The sequence below is a fragment of the Lissotriton vulgaris genome, chromosome 4_1, assembly GCF_964263255.1.
Source record: "Lissotriton vulgaris chromosome 4_1, aLisVul1.2, whole genome shotgun sequence".
NCBI classification, from domain to species: Eukaryota; Metazoa; Chordata; class Amphibia; order Caudata; family Salamandridae; genus Lissotriton; species Lissotriton vulgaris.
The window spans coordinates 602,298,383-602,321,287 of record NC_141691.1 but is presented as its reverse complement, the minus strand read 5'-3'; the positions used below and the strand labels follow the sequence as shown (position 1 = coordinate 602,321,287).

Genomic DNA, 22,905 nt, shown 5'->3' with positions numbered 1-22,905 from the left:
TTACAGCGAGGTTATAATGCACTTAAGAGTATATTGTCTGGCAGCATCACAGAACAGCCTCAAAGAATAGGCTCCGAAAGCTGCAGAGGAGCCCAGCTCATGCATGGGCAGCCTCTCACACAAAACCAAGCACTCTACCTTCAGGACTGATAAGGCCTGACATAGGAGTGACTCGTAGGTTTATATGAGTCAGAGATTAAAGGTAGATATAGGTAACCTATATCTTAGTAAGGGTTGCATGCACCACCTTACCCAGGCTGCAGTAGCAGTCCTGTGGTGCCATTTTGGAAGGCTTCCCAGGGGTGGCATAATACATGCTTCAGCAATTGGTAGGCCTCAGGGGTACCTGTGCCCTTAGTACATTGTGTATCATATACAAGGGACTCTCAGGGGCACCCCAGTAACCAAACTGGAGTGTACCTAAAGTACACTCAATCATTTTAGAGAGGAAGCACGCTAGGCTGGGGTCCTGGATATCAGGGCCCCAGCTAGATTAAAGTCGAAAAACAGTGAAACACCAGCAAAAAGAGGGGGCAACCATAGTAGGCAGATCCTACTCTCCTACAACTACTATATACTTGCTTATTCTTGCTGGTTCTTTTTTCATTATATTTTCTGCTTTCAGCATTTTTTTCTTATCTCTCTTTCTCCTTTCTGTCTTTCTATCTTGCTTTGGGTCGTGGTCTGTTACAAAATGAGCCCCAATCTCCTAAATCGAGCGCAGGTTCCCGCCGCATGCAAATTAAGTGAGGGGTAGGGCTGAGTAAGCATACTTTGCATAGGAGAGCCATCTCACCGCCGGAGAGTGCAGGCAGGAAAAGCAATCACATCTACTTGGAAATGTGCAGTATATAGAATATTATATAGAATTATAGAATATCCCTGGTGGGATGGGCTAGCGGCAGAGTTTTTTTGTCAATCCTTAGGTAAAGAAAACTTTACGCAGACAAAAGGCAATATTGTTTTATGTGCAGCTTACAAAAGCTTGAGTCTTCTGCCTAAATCAGGAATGTTTGTGTGTATACTCCTAATGTGCTCAAATGTACTCATGATATACCTGCTAAACATATGTGTATGGTTTAAGACCCGATGTCACTTCTTGTAAAGTTATGGCTGTAATGCCACTTCCTCTGATGGTATATGCAATGCCACCTGGCACCTGCAATGTCACGTGATGTCATGGGCCGTGATGTCAAGTGCTGTGATGTTACATGCATACTGACTAACTTGATTAGTACCCCCACTTCTTTTTTTGGGTATTGTGCCCAGTCTAAACTCGGTAGTAAGTAATACTCCTGACAAAGACTACCGTACCGTTTTCCACGTCACCTCTTTCCAACAGGGAAGGAGAATGCATCATAATTTACTTCGGAGAGGTGTGGAGGGGTTAAATGTGCATGCTGCTCCTTACTGTAAATAAACATGATAGATAGAGCCCCTGTTTACCTTCTCTCTCGCTACCGTTAGCACCTTCCTAATTTTCCTCCCCCCTCCCGAAGAGCTCTCTTCCCCCTCCTGCACGCGCATTCTATCTCCTAGGGTAGAGCTCCTGTCACAGCCGGTGCTGTGTGACGTGCCGGGCAGGAGCCATAGCAACGGCGGCGGCCGTTCTCCGAGCACTGCTGCCGGTTGTACACAGCGACGGCGGGGCCTTCGGTGTGGGGGGCGAGAGTCTGGAGGCTCCGAGGGAAGCAGCCATAAAACCACCAGGCCGCCGCTCTGGGCACCAGAGGCAACCATGCTGGAGTCCATTCGCGTCACGGGTAAGTACAGGGGCTCACGGCGCTCAGTCGATGCCTACACGGGCCACTGTGCCTCTATCTGTGTGTTGCCCGCACTGCCAGGGTTCGGTGCCGCAGTGCGGTGGGGCTGCCGGCCACCCATATGCCCCCAACCCCGCTGCCACCCGCACTGTCCTCTATTGCCTGCTGCCCTTCAAAGAGTCGAGTGAAGCAGGGCTGCGGCAGATGCCATTCATTATAGCACGGTTTGTTCGATGTTAAAATGTTTTTTCGATAGGTGAATTTAAATATTTTTCTGAATCTCACAAATAACCCCCTTCCGCATCCCCACCCCCGCTCCCTTAATTATAATTTTTCGGCGGGAGTCAAAGCTAGATGTTCCTAAAAGTGATGGTGTACTTTAGAATTGGAGTGGCCGTGAATGGGAATGGAAATAGCACATATACTAACTAATTTCTTAGGGAGAGAAATAGGAAACAATCGGTGTTCATTCACATTTGCCCCGTGGCAAAAATCGAAGGTTGGCAGTACGATGAGATTCGTCTTTCTGTTGTTTCAACTAGTAAGAGGCAACATGGTGTGTCAGAAGAGAGAAGCACCGTTTTGTGTTTTTCTCTCCACTGTCTTCAGAAGATTAGTTTTTACCCCCAAATTATTATTCTTTTTTATTCTTGTTAGGATACATACCAAAACATATCAAGTGTTAATTCCAACCTAAACACATTTAGCAACTAAAATGATTTTCTCAAAACTGAACTTTTTTCAAAAGTTAACAACAGTCGAAGAAGAAGAATCCTCTCATGGCAGATGGACAGGCCCTAAAAAGTAGGGTGTACTCCAGAGCCATATGAGGGGGGGGGGAGATTGAGGGGGTGTTTCTGCCATGTTGCTGCATGCTACTGTGGCATTATATTGACATGGAAGCAGTACTTAATTTGTAAAAAATTGAGTGCTGGTGCCAAAAGCTCGGCTCAGAATCTCATGGTCGGTGCTATTAATTCTCAGTGCCCCTAATACCAAGGCTGCATAGTTCTGTATCCACTTCTGGCCTCTTAAATTCAATACCAGACTCTCTCTGCCCCTTTATTTCACTCTTGCCGGACCATGCTTTCTCCCTTTGTGACTTTTTTTGGTCTTTCTCTCCCTCCTCCTTCCCTGAGTGTTTTTCTTTCTCTTGCACTAAGTTTATGTCTGAGGAGGAAAAATAAGTGCATGGGCGTCGATTTACCAAAATGCCAAGGGTAGTTGAAGTGACATCATGCGCCCTTGGACCTTAATGATATCACAGAAAGTGACATCATATGACGTTTGACCCTGATTCTTCTCAGGAAGTGGTCACATCATTATAACCCTGATGACATAACAGTAATTCAAATTGCTGAAGTTCCATAATAACTGTAACACTGCTTAATTTGTTAAAAAAAAAAAACCTTAAGAACCATGGCCCTCTATAGGAGGCCACTGCATCTTGCACCACCTATTGCCTCTGCCAGCTCGGTCAGTACCAGCACAACTATTAACTTTTGTATACACCAGCGCGTGTTTCCTCTTTCTTCCCCCCTGCGCTCGTGTATTTACTATTCCTGTGTTGTTGTTTGAAGTAGACACAAGTGCATTATCCTGTGCTCGTGTCTGGTTTAAATAATGACTGGATAGTTTATGTTCGCTGGTCGGGAGGGCGTCTTTTGAATATGGGTAGGGGATACATATGTGGGGGTTGTGTAACGGATCTGGCATTCGTTGCTGGGATATTGTGCCACTGACTTGTAGAAAATAAACGTGGAGTATCTTACCTGCATTTGGCTTTCTCCATTTGGATATGTGTATGGAGGAGGCACTTTTCCTTCATTAACCATCACACTCCTACAGGTGTGACAATACCAAGCCCCCAAAACTATTAGAATGGCTTGGGCGACAGGTGTTAGTCATTAGAATTAATAAGCAACTGATGTAGCTCGACACTATGTGGCAAACTGTCATAAGTGCCGGGGTTGACAATAAAGTGCACTGGAAACCACCAGTTTAAATTAACAATTGCATGATTCACAACACAGACAGAAGTATATTGTAGATATATTTTATAGATATTAAAGTGCCCACATAATATTTCAAGGAAACATTTACCTGATTTGTAGTAAGCGAGCAAAGGGAGTTAGTAAATCTGACATCTTCTAGGGGGACACGGTATTGGGGGAGGGGTTTCTCCTCCCGTGGGAACATTTTCAAACACATGGGCTCTAATATTGTATTTTAAGTAATAAATATCATATGGATGTACTAAAATGCCATAGGCTCTGAAAAGACACATTAAATATTTACATCCTTTCATGGTGTGCCAAGCTAATGAAACCTGTCAGCCCCGCGCCTTGACCACATTATTTCTTTAAATATCCTATGGGTTTCCTCATATTTCAAAAATTACCTCGTTTTTTTGGGCCGGATTTTTGTCATGGGTGCCCCTTTTGCCTAAACATTATATATTCTAGTGTTGGAATTTTGCCAAGACTGTCGTCCATGTACTATGGGTAACCCTTATGTAAAATGTTACGTTTAGTATGCTGGGGACAGAATTGTCACATGGATCCCCCCTGACATATTCCACAGTTTGCCTTCCTTCTGCCAATGTATCTGCGCACGCATTTTGCGACAGGTGCCATCTATGCCAAGAATTTCCTCCGTCATGCCAGTGTCTGCATTTTTTCCACGTTTTCCACATTTAGAAACATTTCTTTTTTCATATCTAAGATGCTAGTAAAAGTCCCATTACAGATCCTCGTGCTCCATTTTTTTATCACTCTAATAGTGAATGATAGACCATTATTCCCTAATAATGTTATGCAAATTAGCAGAAAACAAGGATGTTGGAACGTAATGATGATAATGTGTGCCACTTATGTATTCCTGGCACTGATTTTGCCACCTCTGAGGCCAGGGGTCGCAAAGGCAGTTCCAGGGGGCGCAAGAGGAAAGCCTGGGGTGGTAGCATCAACACCTGGTGACCCCTAAATGACGTCCATGAATAAGTGTTGGTCCCCAAAAATTAATGCCGGCGGGCACCACTGGCTCAAACTAGAAACTGAATGAAAGGTAGCTGCTTGTGAATAGGTTGGTAAGGGGTGTTGAGCTATGCTCTGCTTCCTGAACTACAGACCCTGACTGGATTTCACATATGGGATATTATCGGAATATTGAAGTTAGGAGATACATGTGGCTCAGGCTCTGTGAGGAATTGTCTTTCTGAATGACAGATCCTCACCTTCTTGCAGGTTAGCATGTGTATCAAAACACTGCATTGTATGTACGAAAGTAAAGAATGACTCTCAGTTAGAATACAGGATCTTATTTGCATCGATATCCTTGCGATATAGAACCCTGAAGAACAATTCTGAAGGTACGTTATATGCACTGAAAGACAGGTGGAAAGCAGACATTGGACTGCTGGATGATGCTGACTAGTATGCAGCATGCATGTACCTGTAAGATGTGTGCTAGAGTTCAGGATTCAGACTGATTCCATGTAAAAATATATGCTGAATTTCTATACAAGGCAACCAGTGATAAGGTGAGGGCTACTTACTACCCATACCTGAGATGGTGTGGACAACAGAGATCTTTCCTACATATAAAGTGTGGCTGCCCAGGTATCCAGTCTTTTTGGAAGAGGGCGTTGAATTGTATATGAACAATCACAGAAATTAATGCTATGGGTGTCTTGTATGGCTAAACAGTTCCTAAATATGCAAAGGTCTTTTGTAATGTAGAAGGCCTGGTGCTGGCTAAATGCCACATAACCCACTAATGGGGTGGCTCCATCCCTCCAACCTTCGATAACTGATGTCAGGGCATGGAGTTATGTATGATGGCAAAGAGGGTGATGAATGTGTTTTCGTTGTAGGACATTTCTTTGGAGGCACCATCTTGAACACAATGGAAGCTTGTTCTGTTACTCACTCTTGCTTCCTCCTGCCCATATCCTCTCCTCAAGCTGAGGACATATTAGTTTATTTTCATTGGTTTATTTTGCTCACAATGAACTTTCGATGGTGCGGATTTAAAATTGCTACTTGTAACTATAACTTACCTTTCTTTACTGGCTCTATTAACTTGAAGAAAGTCTTATTGTTGGGGTTTCATATATTTTTTGACCATCTCCAGATGACATTAGCATAGAGGAATGCTGATTAATTATTCATAACATGAGTTAGCGCTTAGGTGCTAAGGCAATATGACATTTATTTTCTTTGTGCTCTGATTTGCTGAAGAAATTATACATTTGCTCACTCAACAGTGAATCTGCAGAACTATTGATTTAATATTCAACAATTGTGTATAAAACCCCATTGATTTTGTGGTGAGCCACAGATTTCTCTGAACTTTCTGATACTGCTAGGGATGCTGCCCAATGTGCTAATGATTTTCCTGCTCATTGGGACTTAGGCTGTTTACTGATTTTGGCATACTCTATATAATTCTGCATCTGAAAGCCTTCATTGCATATTGACTCTGTGGCACTTGAATTGCATTTTTGTGATAAACCCTTTAACTTTTCATTGATCTAGAACTCAGTTATTGAGTGGACCCCATTATTTTATGAATCTTGTTTCATGTTTTGGGAGCTGCCTTAATAGAGGGACACATTGCCTCAGAAATTCAGAGACAAAGAATTGTATAGTATAATGATGGAATTGGGGTCCTAGGGTTTGCCTGACATACAAGAGATGAGGTGAATGGCCGGATCTGTGTGGAAAAATCTAATACGCAATACGTTAACTGTAAAGCAGTGGAATCTAGACCTTCTACAAGCTGGAAAATACAAACATGTATTTTGTAATTGACACATATACTATACAGATTCAAACATTTCTAAGATTTGGGTTAGTTTACATACCGATTGGGGAGTTTGAAGGGAAATGGAACCAGGCACTTAAAGGTATACAAACATGTCGGGTTTGTGGAACTTTTGAGGAAACACTTGAATATTTAATATGTATCTGCCATAGTCAGCTGCCCATACGGAGGACATATTTACGCTCCTTGTCTAACAATGCTAAAATAAGAACAACTGCAGAGGCCGTTAGATACTGTTTTGAACTCAAAGAGGACAGTGCAATAACAAGGATGCCTATAAGGCATTAATTGCTTAGACAGCTTTTATAACAGGAAAAATACAGATGCTTTAATGCTAGTGAATGGAAAATTAAAAACTGTATAATCTTGCACAAAATGTATCGTATATCACTGTACTTTAGCACCTAAAAAAACAACAACAAAAAACAAATCAGTGGAAGAAATACGTGCGATAAAAGATGACAATCTATAGACAGAGTGAAGGAATTTGCACATTAGGCATATTAGATCTTTAGCATTTCTTGAAATCATAGATCGAGCCGAAAATGTTTATAATATAGGTGAATGGCTAAATAGAATGTGTAACTCTTGTAGGGGAGATATTATAAATTGCATTTACATCAAAGAAATGCATGTACAGAATCCTCTATGACAAATTGGATGGATACATTCGATTAAAATAGCAAATTGCACTTTAACTTGGTAACTGAAATAATTTGATATAAAAATACAGCGATACAGTGGTAAACGGACAGACAATGAATTGAAACCATGGTGTGATCTTATGTAAATATTTTATTTATTTATTTAAGAAGTTTTCTATAACACTGGCCAGACCCAGGGGTATCGGAGCGCTTTACAATGGGAACATAACAGATAATCATCAGATAGAAGAAGAGGGAAATATCAGCATAAGCACACAAACATAGAGAGCAACATATTGTAGTGAAGGACAGTCTTTCTTCAGAAGCCTTTGGAGACATTGAGCTGGAGCGGAGTTCGAAGTCCCCTAGTTGCCCCGAGCTATCCAATCCCTAGGGAGCGGTTGAGGAACAGGGTTTTGAGTTGGCTTTTGAATTCTACAAAGGAGGGAATGGTTCTGATGTGAGGGGGAATGGAGTTCCAAATTTTGGGAGCGCTTCCAGTGAAAGATGGGTCCGCAGTTTTTTTTAAAGTTTTTGGTGGGATGAGTAGTGTCTGTAGTAGTGTGTACTGACCTTTATAGTAAGTTTTAATTATTGAAATCATTTCTTTTGTAAACACTTGCATTTTTTATTTTAATCATATGACTAATCCAATAAAGTATTTTACTACTACTGTCTCATGAAATTGAATCTTAACACTATCTCCGAACCAGTAAATGTGGGAGATTTTGATTAAGGTCTTTTTTGATTTGTCTAAATTTTGGGTCACCATTGTGCTTCCACAAATGTCTTTGAGACGCGTTTACTGTGTTAAGTGTGATGGTTAATCACTTGAAGGGAATATTATAACAATGTTATGTCTGAACATAAACTATTGGTTTTCAATAGAAAGCAAAAATTGTTCAAAAAACATCTGTTGCATATTTTGCCCCATTGTCAATTTCATGTAGAGTAAATTACATTTACTCCATTCCATTTTGTGCAAGTAGCACAGATGGTGCAAATGATTTTCTTTATTTTTTGCAGTAGTAAACAGCTTAGTGTTTGTAGGCCCCACTGAGATGAATGGGTGCAGAGTACAGAGGAGAGTCTTTCAGTCCTTTCAATCTGAAAGATGCCCGCATCACTGATTCTATGAGTTTTTCCTCATGAGTTGCCTCTTGTGATCCTTGGCCCAGGTGATCATAAACTCAGATTTTTCTGCCAATTGTGCATTGATAATGCTCAGAACATACTGGATCCCCTTGCTACCTTGAGACTTGGCAGTTGTAGCAGCCAGTTCACCGAGGATTTGGGAATAGATACAGGACAAGTAGCTAAGCCTTAAAAATAGGAATGCTAATGGGTAGCAGATTACTTGAGGGAGCTGTTGTCATTCCTTCTCATCAGGCTGTGAATTAAGTTGTGAGTTACTGTATTCTTTTTCTAAATCTGTATTTTGAAATGCAGGACAATGTAGCTCTGTTTGAATTTTAAAAAAATGTGTGTGGCGGGCTCGAGCCCCCCCACATGCCCGGGGACCACCACCTCCCAGGGGCACCAAATATTCAAATATGGGGGTCCGTTAGGGACCCCTGGCCCCGGGGACCACCACCTCCACATGGCTTTAGAAAAGAAGGGAGGGGGCCGCGTGTCCCCCCTACTGGAGCCTTTGATGGTCCTGGGGACCACCACCCCCCAGGCCGGCTCCTGCAATGTCCCAGGCTGCCCAACCCCAGGACATTGCTGTTTGCTATGGCAGGGTGGGAGCACGTATCCCGCCTTGCCATAGCAAACCCTGCTTTGCATCATTGAAGCAAGAGCAGGAAAACGTGCTCTTGCTCCAATGAAGCAAAGCAGGATTGCTTTTGAGCAAGGGGGGCTGCAGGTTAGCAGCTCCCCTTACTCAAAAGCAATACCAGCTCCCGCAGGAGTTAGGGAGCCGGCAGGGATGTGGGGGCATTGGGGCTCCCCCCACGGTCCCCAACGGAAAGGGCCGGCCCCGGGGGATGGGGTCCCCTTGGCCAGAAATGGCCAAGGGGAGGGAGGACACGCGGCCCTCCTCCCCACAAATATATATTAAAAAAATTAATAAAAAGCCAGGCCAGGCCCAAGGGGATGGGGTCCCTGGGGCCCCTGGGGCCAATAGTGGCCCAGGGACCCCATCCCCTTACCCTTTAAAAAAAATGCTCAGGCCCTGGGGGAAAGTAGCCAAGAAAAGGGGGGCCATGCAGCCCCCCTCCCATAATATAAGACATAAAAAAAAGCAGAGAGAAACCAGCAACTCGCCGGAGGCCCGGCCCCCTCCCTGCAGCACTCTTAAATCACGCCCCTTGACACGTTCTAAGTTGGGGGATTAAGTCCCCTTGAATACTGATGGTCTCTGGGGCCAACTAGCCCACCAGGTACCTTAGTAAGCGCCACAGAGCTGCGTTGCAGAGTGGTGTTCTGAGGCCACGCCCCTTTTTACACCTCTCTGCAATGCAGCTCTTTGGCGCTTACTGGAGGTACCTGGTGGGCTAGTTGGCCCCCAGGGACCCTCAGAATTCAAGGGGACTTAACCCCCCAACCTACAAACCCTCTGGCGCATTGTACCTTGGGGGATTAAGTCCCCTTCAATCCTGAGGGTCCCTGGGGCCCAACTAGCCCATCAGGTACCTCCAGTAAGCGCCACAGAGCTGTGTTGCAGAGAGGTGTAAAAAGGGCCGTGGCCTCGGAACACCTCTTCAACGCAGCTCTGTGGCGCTTACTGGAGGTACCTGGTGGGCTAGTTGGCCCTCGGGACCCTCAGGATTCAAGGGGACTTAATAGGGACGCTATAGTTAGAAATTAGCATTTAAAAAACCTTAGAAATTCACTGAAAAAAACATAGGTTTCAGGGATGTTATAGTTAGAAATAGCATTTAAAAAACCTTAGGAATTCACTGAAAAAAACCACAGGTTTCAGGGACATTATAGTTAGTTGGATATTTCACTCATACAAAACCAGAGCACTTCGGCCGTTATAGGTAGTAGAGATAACTATAACTCGCGCCCCGCAATGCACTGCTGATGATGTCACATATTACATTACTCATGACATGGTCAGTGACATCAATGATGACATCACTCATGACATCTCAAATGACATCACTCATGACATCACTGATTACATCATCCATGTGATAATCTGATGCACCTCCTCACACCCTGATAAAACCTTTTATATACCCACTCTAAAATACAGACTACCAATATCGAAAACAGAGACAGACCAATAGCAGTTAGTACATACCCGCTCAGTAATTCCTTGGAATGAATGAATGAAAAATGTATTTATTGCACAGTTACTTAAAACCATTTGCAATATTACGAAAAGCTTTAAAATCTGAACATTAAAAAGAATTCACATGAGTAGTTTCTAGGTCTAGACACACACTCATTCACCCATATAGTAACTCATACATGCAGTCAATACAGCACTATCATATGCACTCATATACCTATACATACACTCACACACCACCACTCATCCATAGACTTACTCACACACCTACTCAGTCATGCAAAGAATCCATCACACCCATTTACTCAACTATACAATTATACACAGACCACCTCACTTATTTATGCAAAGACTAACACATATTTACTCTCTTATACAATCACTGATACAAGCACACACTCATCCATACAGCCACTATCACAATCACTCACTCATGTATATTCATTTATAAACTCCAACACTCACATATACTGCCTTTCTAATATGTAGTTACTTACACATATACCACTGAGACATCCATTCACTCACCAACACACCCATACACACACTCACCCACTCATACAGCCCTTCACAGATGCACTCTTCAACCCATACACCCAGTGAATCACCCACTCACACATCCTATGCACAGAGTCACCCACCCCCTCACACAGACACTCATACAACCAATCAATAAACCATATAGACAGTCATATAGCTATTCACCAACACATGCAGCCACTTCTACACCAACTGACAGACTGATAAAGACATTGCTAGAAATTCTAGTGTTTAGAATTGATCTACATGCACAACTGCATCTTGTGAGAATCGTTAAAATGGACATATTTAGAACATTCTTTAATGGACACCTTATGCACATGTTCATGTACCTTCCACCATTCTCCTTCCCCCGGTTTGCGACCAATGTCTAGATCACATTACATTTTCAACTCTTCTAGGGGGGGATTTTGTGAATGTGAGCATTGCTCTATGGATCCTTATAATCAGGTGTCTTTTGTTCCCTATTGTGTACATGAGTTGGAAGAGCTTGTGTGTTTGTGACTCCCTAGCTGAGTTACCCCATAGACCACTGCTGACGAAAATTGTGTCTCAGCACCCCATATATTAGAAACTGTCCACCCGCAGTCCATCATGTTTGCATGTCCCCTTTCTGTTGTCCAGCTATAGACAAATTCTGTGTTGGGGCTGTTCGAGATTAACTGTACCTACCTTCTGCTGTTTAGTATAACTGTTATAATGGTTGTACCCAGTGGGAATGGTGAAGACACTAGGTTCAGTCTAGGACACCTGTGCGAGCCAAGTAGGTATAAGTATGATACAAAGCCACAAGACCTCATGCTAGAATTAATATGAACAAAACAGATGATATTTCACAATAATATTTTCTTTTTAGAACTATAAAAACAACTTGTGAGTGACTGTCAAACCATGTGTGATTGCCCAAATAATTTCCAGCTTGTCCTATCTTAATCAAAAGAAGTACTTTCAACGGAGATGCATGTTCATATATTATGGGTGTTATTATTTGGGAATTTTTTTTATTTCTAGTGCATTACACAAGTGAACATCAGCACAAGATGAAATAAAGAGACCTGTCTAGTTTTAACACACTGTTTTTTTTAACTGGAAACGAAGGTTCATCAGTTGAGGAAAACATTAAAACAAATGTAACTGATGTAATTTTGTAACGTGTAACTCGCTGATCCTCATGTAAAGCTCTCTGATACCTCCGGGTCTAGCCAGCGCTATATAAAACTCTACAAATAACTAAATAAAACTCAGCTGGAAAGGTGCTCTGGTATACTGCCCTCCGGGACCACTACTTGATTCCGTCACCCAGCTCATGAACCTGATCTCCCCTTATGTCATCTCATCTAAAAACAACAAATTACTTCTTGGAGATCTGAATATTCACACCAAAAGCTCAAGTGATCCTGACGCTTCCTCCTTCCTGACTGAGTTGCCACGCTCAATCTGCCCAAAATCAATAATGCAGCAGGGCACACCGTAGATCTAGTCCTTTCAAACTCGCCCAATATTCTCTGCGGTACAACTTCCCTCTTATCTGGTCAGACCACTCTAAAATAGAATTCTGGATTACGGGACTTAAAGAGCATAACGTCCCCAAAAGAGGCACCACCTGGAAGAACAGACAGTGGCACAAATTGACCCCCACTCTCTTCCAAGACACGTTTGTTCCCCCACAGTATACTAACTCGAACAGTGTAGAAACACGACTCGCAGCATTTCAGGCAAACATGGAGATGGCATTAGACACGCTGATACCCCTGAAAATACACGGCGCAGTCTCAGAACACCCACAGACACCTTGGTACACCACCAATCTTCGGACTGAGAAAAGCCAGTGCACAAAACTAGAACGACAATGGAGGCACACACATGATCATCAAGATAGAGAAAGGTTTAAATCTGCCTTAACTAAATACCATAGCAACCTAAAAAACAGCAAGAAAAATACACATCTCAAACCTCTTTGATCTGGCGGACAACTGTTCCAAAACACTATTTCAGGTCCTCAACACATTCCTGAACCCCAAAGCATGCAATATGAAAGGTGCCATCTCAGACACTATGTGATAACATTGCAAGATAACGCACCTCTAAAATAGACAATAAACATAATACGATCATGGCAGCCTACGGCGCCGGATTAAGCGACAATCCCAAAATCCCCTCTACCACGCCTAACATGCACAAATTAGAGGAATTTCCACAGATCTCCATTGAGGAAACCGCTGCCCTACTAAAAACTACTAAATCGGGCTCCCCATTGGACCTGCTCCAGCTAAGATCTCCGCCCTACTTGCCAATCAGCTCGCTGCCCCCATTGGGTGTATCTTAAATAGTTCCTTAAAGGAAGGTAGACTCCCTGAGGTATGGAAAGCAGCTCAGATCTTGCCCATCAGGAAAAATGCCAAACTCCTCCCAGATGATGTTACCAACTACCGCCCCATCTCCCTACTCCCGTTACAAAGCAAACTACTAGAGAAACATATAAATAAACACCTGACCAGCTTCATAGAATCCTCTGGTGACAGTTACAGATAACATCCGGATGCTTGAAGACAGGGGCCAGGCTATAATTCTCATACTGCTTGACCTATCTGCAGCATTTGATACCATCTCCCACCAGATTCTGCTAGGTAGGCTCAGAGACATAGGTATTGAGGGGATCGCACTAAAATGGATGACGAACTTCTTAGCGGAGAGAACGCAAACTATTAACCTCGGCCCTTTCAGATCTCAAACCACCAAGGTCACCAAGGGGGTAACCCAGGGCTCATGTTTGAGCCCTACTCTATTCAACATTTATGTTACACCACTTGCAAATCTAATAAGAAACTCAGGGTTCATAGCAATCTCCTATGCCGATGACACACAACTGCTCCTCTGTTTTGACAAGAACAACACCAGCACTCAGGCTACCTTTTCGGAGGGAATGAAAACCATCAATGACTGGATGAGTAACAACTTCCTTCAATTGAATGCTGGGAAAACAGAAATCATGCTATTCAGAGAAGCAGTATCAAGGTGGTCTCCAACTGATGGCCAGGAGAACTGGGTCCAGCCCCGTCTCCCAAACTAGTAGTAAAGAACCTAGGGGTCCAAATTGATCAGAAAAGAAACTTAGTGGAGAATGCTACCTCCACCGCCAAGGCCTGTTTCCATACACTAAGTCTACTTCGTAGAGTGTTCCCTCTACTTCCACTGTCCACCCGGAAAACTCTGATTCAAGCATTGGTCACAAGTCGTGTGGACTACTGCATCGCTCTGTTGATTTCCACCAAGGAATCTTCCCTAAACAGACTGCAAGTAGTCCAGAACACAGTAGCTCGATTGGTGACCAATGCCCCTCCCAGAACAGCATCACTTCCCCATCTCTGTAAATTGGACTGGCTCCCCATTTGGAAACAGATCAAATTCAAGATCTGCTGTATAGTCTATAAAGCCCTTAACAACTTGGGACCTCAACACATTGCAGATAAATTGATCCGATACAACCCTTCCAGAGCTCTGTGCTCGGGGTACAAAGAGCTACTTCTAATGCCTCGCATAAAACAAACACGGCTAGGAGGAACTTCCTTCTCGCATGTAGCCCCATCCCTTTGGAACCAGTTACTCATCCACCTCTGCCTTACCCCCAACTACACATCCTTCAGAAGACAGTTAAAACCGCACTGTTCTGATCACCTGACACTGATGCCCAAGGCCGCCACAGCGCCGAGATACCCCGGTTGGGCTGATTCATGCGCTCTATAAATGTCATAAATAAAAATAAATACATTTACACAGTTTACTCACTAACCCATGCATTCAGTAAGATACGCTTAATCAGTCACTTATACAATCAGTCACGCACCTACTAAATCATCCATTCAGACACTTATACACCCACTCATTCTTCAATACACCTTAGCATATATATATATATATATATATATATATATATATATCTCAAACAGAGTCCGGTAAGGGTAGAGGCCGTCAATCAGGGCGGTCCGTGCACCTATTGACTGCACAGCAGCGCGTTTCAGCTTTTGCCTTGATCACGCTAAGGGTCAGGCGATATTGCACACACATGTAAACAGTGCTTGTAAACATAGTAAACAGACTGTGAATACACAATAGTGAAAATAACCAGACAAGTGGCGGCCATCTTATCAATGTAAGCGTTACATATCAGTTCATCAGTAACATTTGCGTTTAAATCCAGTCTCCAACAATTAAATTGCGAAAAAACATGATAATGTATCCCTCACATAATATTGTATAAGCAATCCAAGTTACCTCCTATATTTATGGCAACTACGGACTCCACCATATAAGTCTGTATATACAATCAGGTTCAGTTGTTAGCCCAGAAAATAAGATATACATTTGACCGTTTTGAAATACAGGCGCCTGTACGCACTTGAGTTTAATCCCATGGGGGGCATGGTTTCTAAGTCTATGATATATCTCGACTCAAGTTTACATAATGAAAGTGGTCTGTTTCCTCCTCGTATATTTTCGGGAACAGCGTAAATAACCACCATTCGCAGAAGTTTCTCATTTTGGTAGTGTTGTTCAAAGAAATGTTGCGCTACAGGGTATTGCCTGTTATTATGACGAATCGCCCTGATGTGTTCCAGCACTCGTTTTTTTGGCACAATGAATCATGCTGCCTATGTAGGCCTTGTTGCAGGGACAAATTAGTGCGTACACGCAATACATAGCATTGCATGTAAGCGCTTTTTTAATCTCCACTTCCCTTTTACTGCTAGATATCACAAGTGTAGCGCAATCAATGCTATTACTGCACGCCTTGCAGTTTCTACAGCACCGAAAACCTGCACGACTAACCCTACTTGGTCTGGCAGTCTTGGTCACAAGGTTAGGACTCAGTTCATCTCTCAATTACCGATTCCTTTAGAAAGTGATTTAGGGACAGCTGTTAAGATGTTTGTGAAAGCTTGTGTCAGTTAATAGTACATGCCAGTGTCTGTCTAACACCACCACATTTCTACCATTGTCTGACGAGCGTATGACAATAGAAGTGTCTGATTTAAGATCTTCTGGTGCTAGCGTTTGATCATAGGTTAGATTCTTTTTACAAATAGGCATTTTTTATGCTGAATTTTCTTAAGGTCACTCAGGACCCCTCTTTCAAGCACCTCTATAGCATCGCATTCAATATGAGGTAAAAATACTGACTTGGGTTTAAAACCACTGCCCGGGTTGGCATTCACATCAATATCAATCTGTTGATAGTTGGAAATCACATCGTCATTACCCACACATTATTCATACTGTAATGGCAGGGCATTTAAAACTTCAATGTCATCAATATTGAGGTTGCTCATAGTTACTGCCTCAGATGCTGTAGACGCTGTTGTATGCTTAGTGTCAAACCATTTTTTTAGTTTCAATTTACATGAAAAATAAAATAAGTCAATCCTGGTTTGGGAAAAATTAAAATTCATGGTAGGACAAAAAGACAAACCTAGTCCAAGGAGTTTGGTTTCTTCTGCCGTGAGTATCCGCTGGGAAAGGTTGACAGCTGTCATATTTGCGTTTTCTACCCCCTTGTTACCATTCCCATCGGGCTTGTTTAATCTTTTCTTCCTCTTCTGTTTGGCTTGTTTGTTCCTGTTCCTCTGCCTCTGCCGCCTCACCCTCACTCTAAATATATATATTTCCCGGCACTCAGGATCCGCTTTGTGAGCGGCGGGGCATCTTCACAACCGGACCGGACGCATTTTCTCATCACACAAGGTTGCCCCCAAGAAGATGCCTCACAGGTCGGGGTTACTGCACAGAATATCCCAGGCAGCATGAATTACAGCATGTGGCAGGCATCCCAAAAGCCAAACGTGTTTCGAGCATCCTATGTGCTCTTGTTCACTGGCAATACGGACTCAAGGCGGGCTGATTGGGAACGATGCTTTATTGCAATCAAGAGCCCCACCCCAGTGGGCGCAGGTATTGTGGTAATTGTAGTCCCCAAAATAATGCCCCCAGACTCAGCTGTCCTCTCCCACAGTGGATGGCCAAGCCAAAGGTCAGTGAAAATGTCATACCCTGTTGGGTGAGAGTCACGTTCACAAAGCTGCATTCACGCTAATATATTACTGAGATTAAGGCCCCCTGCCTTCCAACAAGCGTCAGTGTTTCCCGACACTCAGGATCCGCTTTGTGAGCGGCGGGGCATCTTTATGACCGGACCGGTCGCAGTAACGCATCACACAAGGTTGACCCCAAGAAGATGTCTCAGAGGTCGGGGTAACTGCACAGAACATCCCAGGCAGCATGAATTACAGCATGTGGCAGGCATCCCAAAAGCCAAACGTGTTTCGAGCATCCCATGTACTCTTGATCACTGGCAAAACTGACACAAGGCGGGCTGATTGAGAACAATGCTTTATTGCATTCAAGAGTCCCACCCAATGGACGCAGGCATTGTGGTAATTGTAGTCCCCAAAATAATGCCCCCAGATTCAGGGTTCCTCTCCCCCAGTGGATGCCCAAGCCAAAGGTCAGTGAAAATGTCAGACCCTGTTGGGTGAGAGTCCTGTTCACAAAGCTGCATTCACACCAATATATTCCTGAGATTAAGGCCCACTGCCTTCCAACGTGCTTCAGTATTTCCCGGCACTCAGGATCCGCTTTGCGAGCGGCGGGGCATCTTCGTGACCGGACCAGCCGCATTAACTCATCACACAAGGTTGCCCACAAGAAGATGCCTCAGAGGTCGGGGTTACGGCACAAAACATCCCAGGCAGCATAAATTACAGCATGTGGCAGGCATCCCAAAAGCCAAACGCGTTTCGAGCATCCCTGGTGCGCTTGATCACTGGCAACACTGACACAAGGCACGTTGATTGAGAACAATGCTTTATTGCAATCACGAGTCCCGCCCCAATGGGCGCAGGCATTGTGGTAATTGTAGTCCCCAAAATAATGCCCCCAGACTCATCGTTCCTCTCCCCCAGTGGATGCCCAAGCCAAAGGTCAGTGAAAATGTCATACCCTGTTGGGTGAGAGTCCCGTTCACAAAGTTGCATTCACACCAATATATTCCTGAGATTAAGGCCCCCTGCCTTTCAACGAGCGTCAGTGTTTCCCGGCACTCAGGATCCGCTTTGCGGGCGGCAGGGCATCTTCGCGACTGGCCAAGGAGGAGAGTTGAATGCAAGACTTTGAAAATCTGCACTTTCACGTGAATGAATCATGAATGAACTAAAATAAGAATCACCTGCACTTACGTATGACTTTACCCATTTGGGTTTGACTGCGGTTTCTTTGCCTGAATTAATCGTATCACCTGCAAGGCAGCCATATTTTGACGTAGATCCCATTCACACTTATTTTTGACAGTACCCACTTGGGTTGGACGATGTGTTTTTGTATTTGCCTGATTTTACTACCTTTTTGGCCACTGTTTTTGGAAGTGTGTCTATGCCCACTTGGTGCAACAAGATTTTCTTGCGGAGTGTAATCCCATCATCCGCAGTGTTTTGTCAAGTAGGGTTTTAACCACTTGAGTTCCAATTAATGGCGGCGTGTAGATCACGCATGGCACACCAGAATGCAAGCACCCCAACACTGGCAGGGGTTGAGTGTGATCATTGCAAGTATGAAAGTGGAATTGATGTATTGAGGATCTTTGCTCTCACTGCAATAAGCCCACAGAGGCTCTGTTGTGGCTGTCGTGCATACGCGTGTTTCCTTTGAGGAACAATAACGTTTTTGCTTTGAAGGCATAACCACGTATGAATTTACCAAACGTTTAACACTTAGCCAAAATAATGGTTCCATTATTTAATTTGTGTGCACTTTCAAATAACCAATGTATGATTTATTGAAATTATGATTTGTAATGAAGTCTGTCTTTTTAGCTCCTCGCACACTTAATTGCTGTGGCGTCTGTTTGCACTGTTTGCTAGAGGTGTGGCATCTGAATTGTATTTACACTTGCATTTGCAAAACACTCGTACTCGTGATAAAGGAGTTGTACTCCGAAACGCGTCGAGTGATTTGGCCAGAACGGAATTAAAATAAACACACTTGAATAAGGAGATGTGGCTGTGACTTCGTTGTTTCAAGGATTTTCAACTAACGATCGTTGTGGATATTTGGGGCGCGCGACCCCGTCACAGCCCACCACTGCAATAGGCTCGGGTTACTGCGCGAACTGTAGGCTGTGGATATATATATATATATATATATATATATGAATAGATACTCCGCATACCACCTCCAATCCCCCAGGACCGGCGAAGCAGGAGACAGACCACAGCTTTCAGGTAACTTGGTTTTTTATTTGCAGGTCTCAGTGAAAACAACCAACCATGACGCGTTTCGGGCTATGCAGCCCTTGTTCACATGCAGGGAGTAGCTGGATACTATGGAATTTAAAGTGCAATAAGCCCTGCCTACCACTCGCCTCCTCAAAGGTCATGTGACCTACAAACATAAACCACAGACTGTTTTTGCCTGAGTTCAGTATTTGACAATGTAATCATGTACATATTGCTAAAATAATAAATAATAAAGCAATTATGTAAAACAGATTGAAATAACTGCACATTATATACTTTGCATAAATGCAAGTTGGACTTATGGAGTCACTTGGCCAATGTAACCGGGTCTCATTTTGACTTTGCAAAATTACTGGATAAATCCATTTTGTCACAATGCAGACCAACTCTATTCATTTACCTAAGGTGACTGTGCTAATAATAACATCTAAACTTCTGCCATGTAAGACAGAAAAATGGAGGGCTCGGTGTGCAAATAGGCAAAAAAGTGCTATAGTGTCAACAACCCCAAGCTAGGACAACCCTGCCTAGTGTGCAAAGAGGCTTAATATAAAGTGCATACAATCACATCTAAAAGACAATATTTAAATACATGATATACATCTTACTGGTTAAAAAAGAAGAATAACATAATAAACATATAAAGCATTACCCGTATTAAAATAAGGACAAAGCCATATTATTTGATCAAGGTAAGTAAAGAATGCTTTTCTAAAATCAGCAATTCATCATGATTTTAAAAGTGAAAAAAATATGAGTGTAGTGACCAAATATATGGTGATAAAATTAAATAGTGATAAGTAGGGAGGATAAGATATTGCCACTGTTGTAAAGTGGTCGGAGAACAGAGCTAAAGGGGAGAAAGGAGGGAGAAAAGTAGTAAAACCCAATAGATAACAGGGAACCTGACTATCTATTATACATCATAGATATTTCTAGTTAACTCTTCCTTCATATACGAAAAAAACGTGAATAGGCAACAGGGAACCTGACTACCTATTGAGGCATGATGCCAGCATAAACCAACTAATTTAATTTATTTGGGCACCACTGCTGGTTGAGTTCCGTACTGATATTCAGATGGACGTTAATTTAGGCAAAAACGGGGCAAAATTGCTAAAAAATTAAAGGGTTGGGGAAGACACGCTTCAGAGTTGATTCATAGCTATAGGAAGTTGTGGATATCTTCCGTATTGTTAAGGCCAGTAGGCCATTTGCTGTCGAACTCCAAAATGAAGCGTGTCTCCAGCTGCCTTAATAGCAGCTCCCTATTGCCTCCTCTGCGGGATGACAGAACTGATCCCACCACAAAATACGTGAGGCACTCTAGATCTTTATTGTGCTTCGCCGCAAAATGTCGTGCCACCGGGTAGTTGGGATCATTATGTAGTATTGTCCTGAGGTGCTGTAAAATCCTGACGTGCACCTGGGCTTTTGTACTGCCTATGTAACTGAGTCCACAGGTGCACGTCAGAACATAGACTGCAAAAGCGACGCTTCCCCCAGCGAAACACGAGGCAAGGACCATCTTATATCAGCATTCTTTTATTCAGCCAACAGACAGAGTGTCATGACGCGTTTCGGCCGTCTCAGCGGCCTTGGTCACATGGCATTACAGAGTGCTTTGACCCCTTTTAAAGTGATAACGTGCAATCACATGTCTCAATGATGGACATAAAGAAAATACTAAATGTATAAATACAAGTAATTTCACAATAATACTTTTCAATTACTAACCGTATAAATACATAAAACAATCTTGCATTATTTGTTCGAAAAATAGTAAACATATCTCCAATATATATATATATGGAGGTTCATGGAGGTTCTACGGACATTGAGGGTTTTTAAATGCGTGATGAAAATCCTCCCCAGTAATCCCATCCTTCCCGAATATTGCATTCTGGGACATGCAGGCATGCAACATCAAGCCGCATACCGACTTACCGATGGGGCGGAGCGAGTAATCAGCAAGCAGGTTGTGGCGGGATATTTAAATCTGTGATTTGTGCCGGCTTCCTGCAAACACCTCGGGCACTGAAGAAGGCTGTAACATTTTGCCGAAATGCATTTGCCAAGCTGTGTACCGCTGAAATAAAATGCCTCCAAGCTTCCCCGGTTGTGGTCTCTTCTTCTTCTGTGGAGGAGCGTTTGGGACATTATGTGCGTGATTGCCAGCATCACGCTTAAGATACCCCCGCATCTTTAAGGAGGCCACGGAGCTGCTGGTTTTCTGTCCCGGCGGAACATGCGGTTGCCAGGGTACTGGACTTGCCGTGGTCCCCCCGGTCTTGGGAGAAGTTGTGGCAGTGTTGCCGCCATCGGGCAGCACGTTGGGCAAGGTGGAGCTCTACCTTGCCTCCCCCATGAAAATCCCGCAGGATTTGGGGTGATGTGGTCAGGGGATCCAAGGAGGCACGGACGTTCATGGAGGTTCTACGGACATTGAGGGTTTTAAAATGCGTGATGAAAATCCTCCCCAGTAATCACATCCTTCCCGAATATTGCATTCTGGGACATGCAGGCATGCAACATCAAGCCGCATACAGACTTACCGATGGGGCGGAGCGAGCAGGTTGTGGCGGGATATTTAAATCTGTGATTTGTGCCGGCTTCCTGCAAACACCTCGGGCACTGAAGAAGGCTGTAACATTATGCCGAAATGCATTTGCCAAGCTGTGTACCGCTGAAATAAAATGCCTCCAAGCTTCCCCGGTTGTGGTATCTTTTTCTTCTGCTGTGGAGGAGCGTTTGGGACAATATATATATATATATAAGCCATTTGCACAGGGTAAATAAATTCCCTTTTCGTGAAACCCACGGAGTCAGCGCCTTTTCTTTTTATCTGGACGAGTAAGGTTTGGATTTCATATATATATATATATATATATATATATATATATATATATACACACATATACATATACAATTACCACTCCGGCGTTTGAGACCACCAAACGGAGAAAGACACGGACTCCAGGATTAACTTGCACACTGCTGGCTGCAGTGACTTTTATTTTCAAGATAGTGCGGAATGTCAGACGGGATGGCGCGTTTCGGCTAACGTGTAGCCTTGCTCACATAACATATATATATATAAATTCACTGAAAAAACCATAGGTTTCACACCAGTTATAGTTAGGAATTAGCATTTAAAAACATGTCATGAGTGATGTAATATATGATGTCATCAGCAGTGCATTACACGCGCAAGTCCAACTAACGATAACGTGGAATTTCAATGGTTTTATGTCAGTAAAATTTCCAGGTAACTATATCTGGTGTGAAACCTATGGTTTTTTCAGTGAATTTAATAGGTTTTTTAAATGCTAATTCCTAACTATAACTGGTGTGAAACCTATGGTTTTTTCAGTGAATTTCATAGGTTTTTTAAATGCTAATTCCTAACTATAAATCTCACTTTATAAGTAAGACTGTTAACGCTCTAGTTGTTCTTTAGAACACTCTGGTACATTCTATCATTGGGCTATAGTTGGGCTACATATGGCTGATATTTGGGCTACATTAGTATTTTTTTTGTCTCTGGTGGCCATCTTTGGGCTACATTAGGCTACATTGGGCTACATTGGGCTACATTTGGG

The 22,905-nt window shown here is 43.2% G+C and overlaps 1 protein-coding gene and 1 long non-coding RNA gene across 2 annotated transcripts in view; one reads left to right on the top strand and one right to left on the bottom strand.

Moving 5' to 3' along the window:
- The window catches only part of LOC147722312 (uncharacterized), a 176,096-nt gene that overhangs the window by 51,585 nt on the left and 101,606 nt on the right, over positions 1-22,905 (bottom strand). The gene's annotated exons all lie outside the window — the stretch shown is intronic.
- The window catches only part of MATCAP2 (microtubule associated tyrosine carboxypeptidase 2), a 358,052-nt gene continuing 336,701 nt past the window's right edge, over positions 1,555-22,905 (top strand). The window contains exon 1 of the mRNA XM_086964828.1: positions 1,555-1,763. Within this exon, the coding sequence (XP_086820954.1) occupies positions 1,739-1,763 (25 nt within the window). The 5' untranslated portion in view covers positions 1,555-1,738. The remainder of the gene's footprint in view (positions 1,764-22,905) is intronic.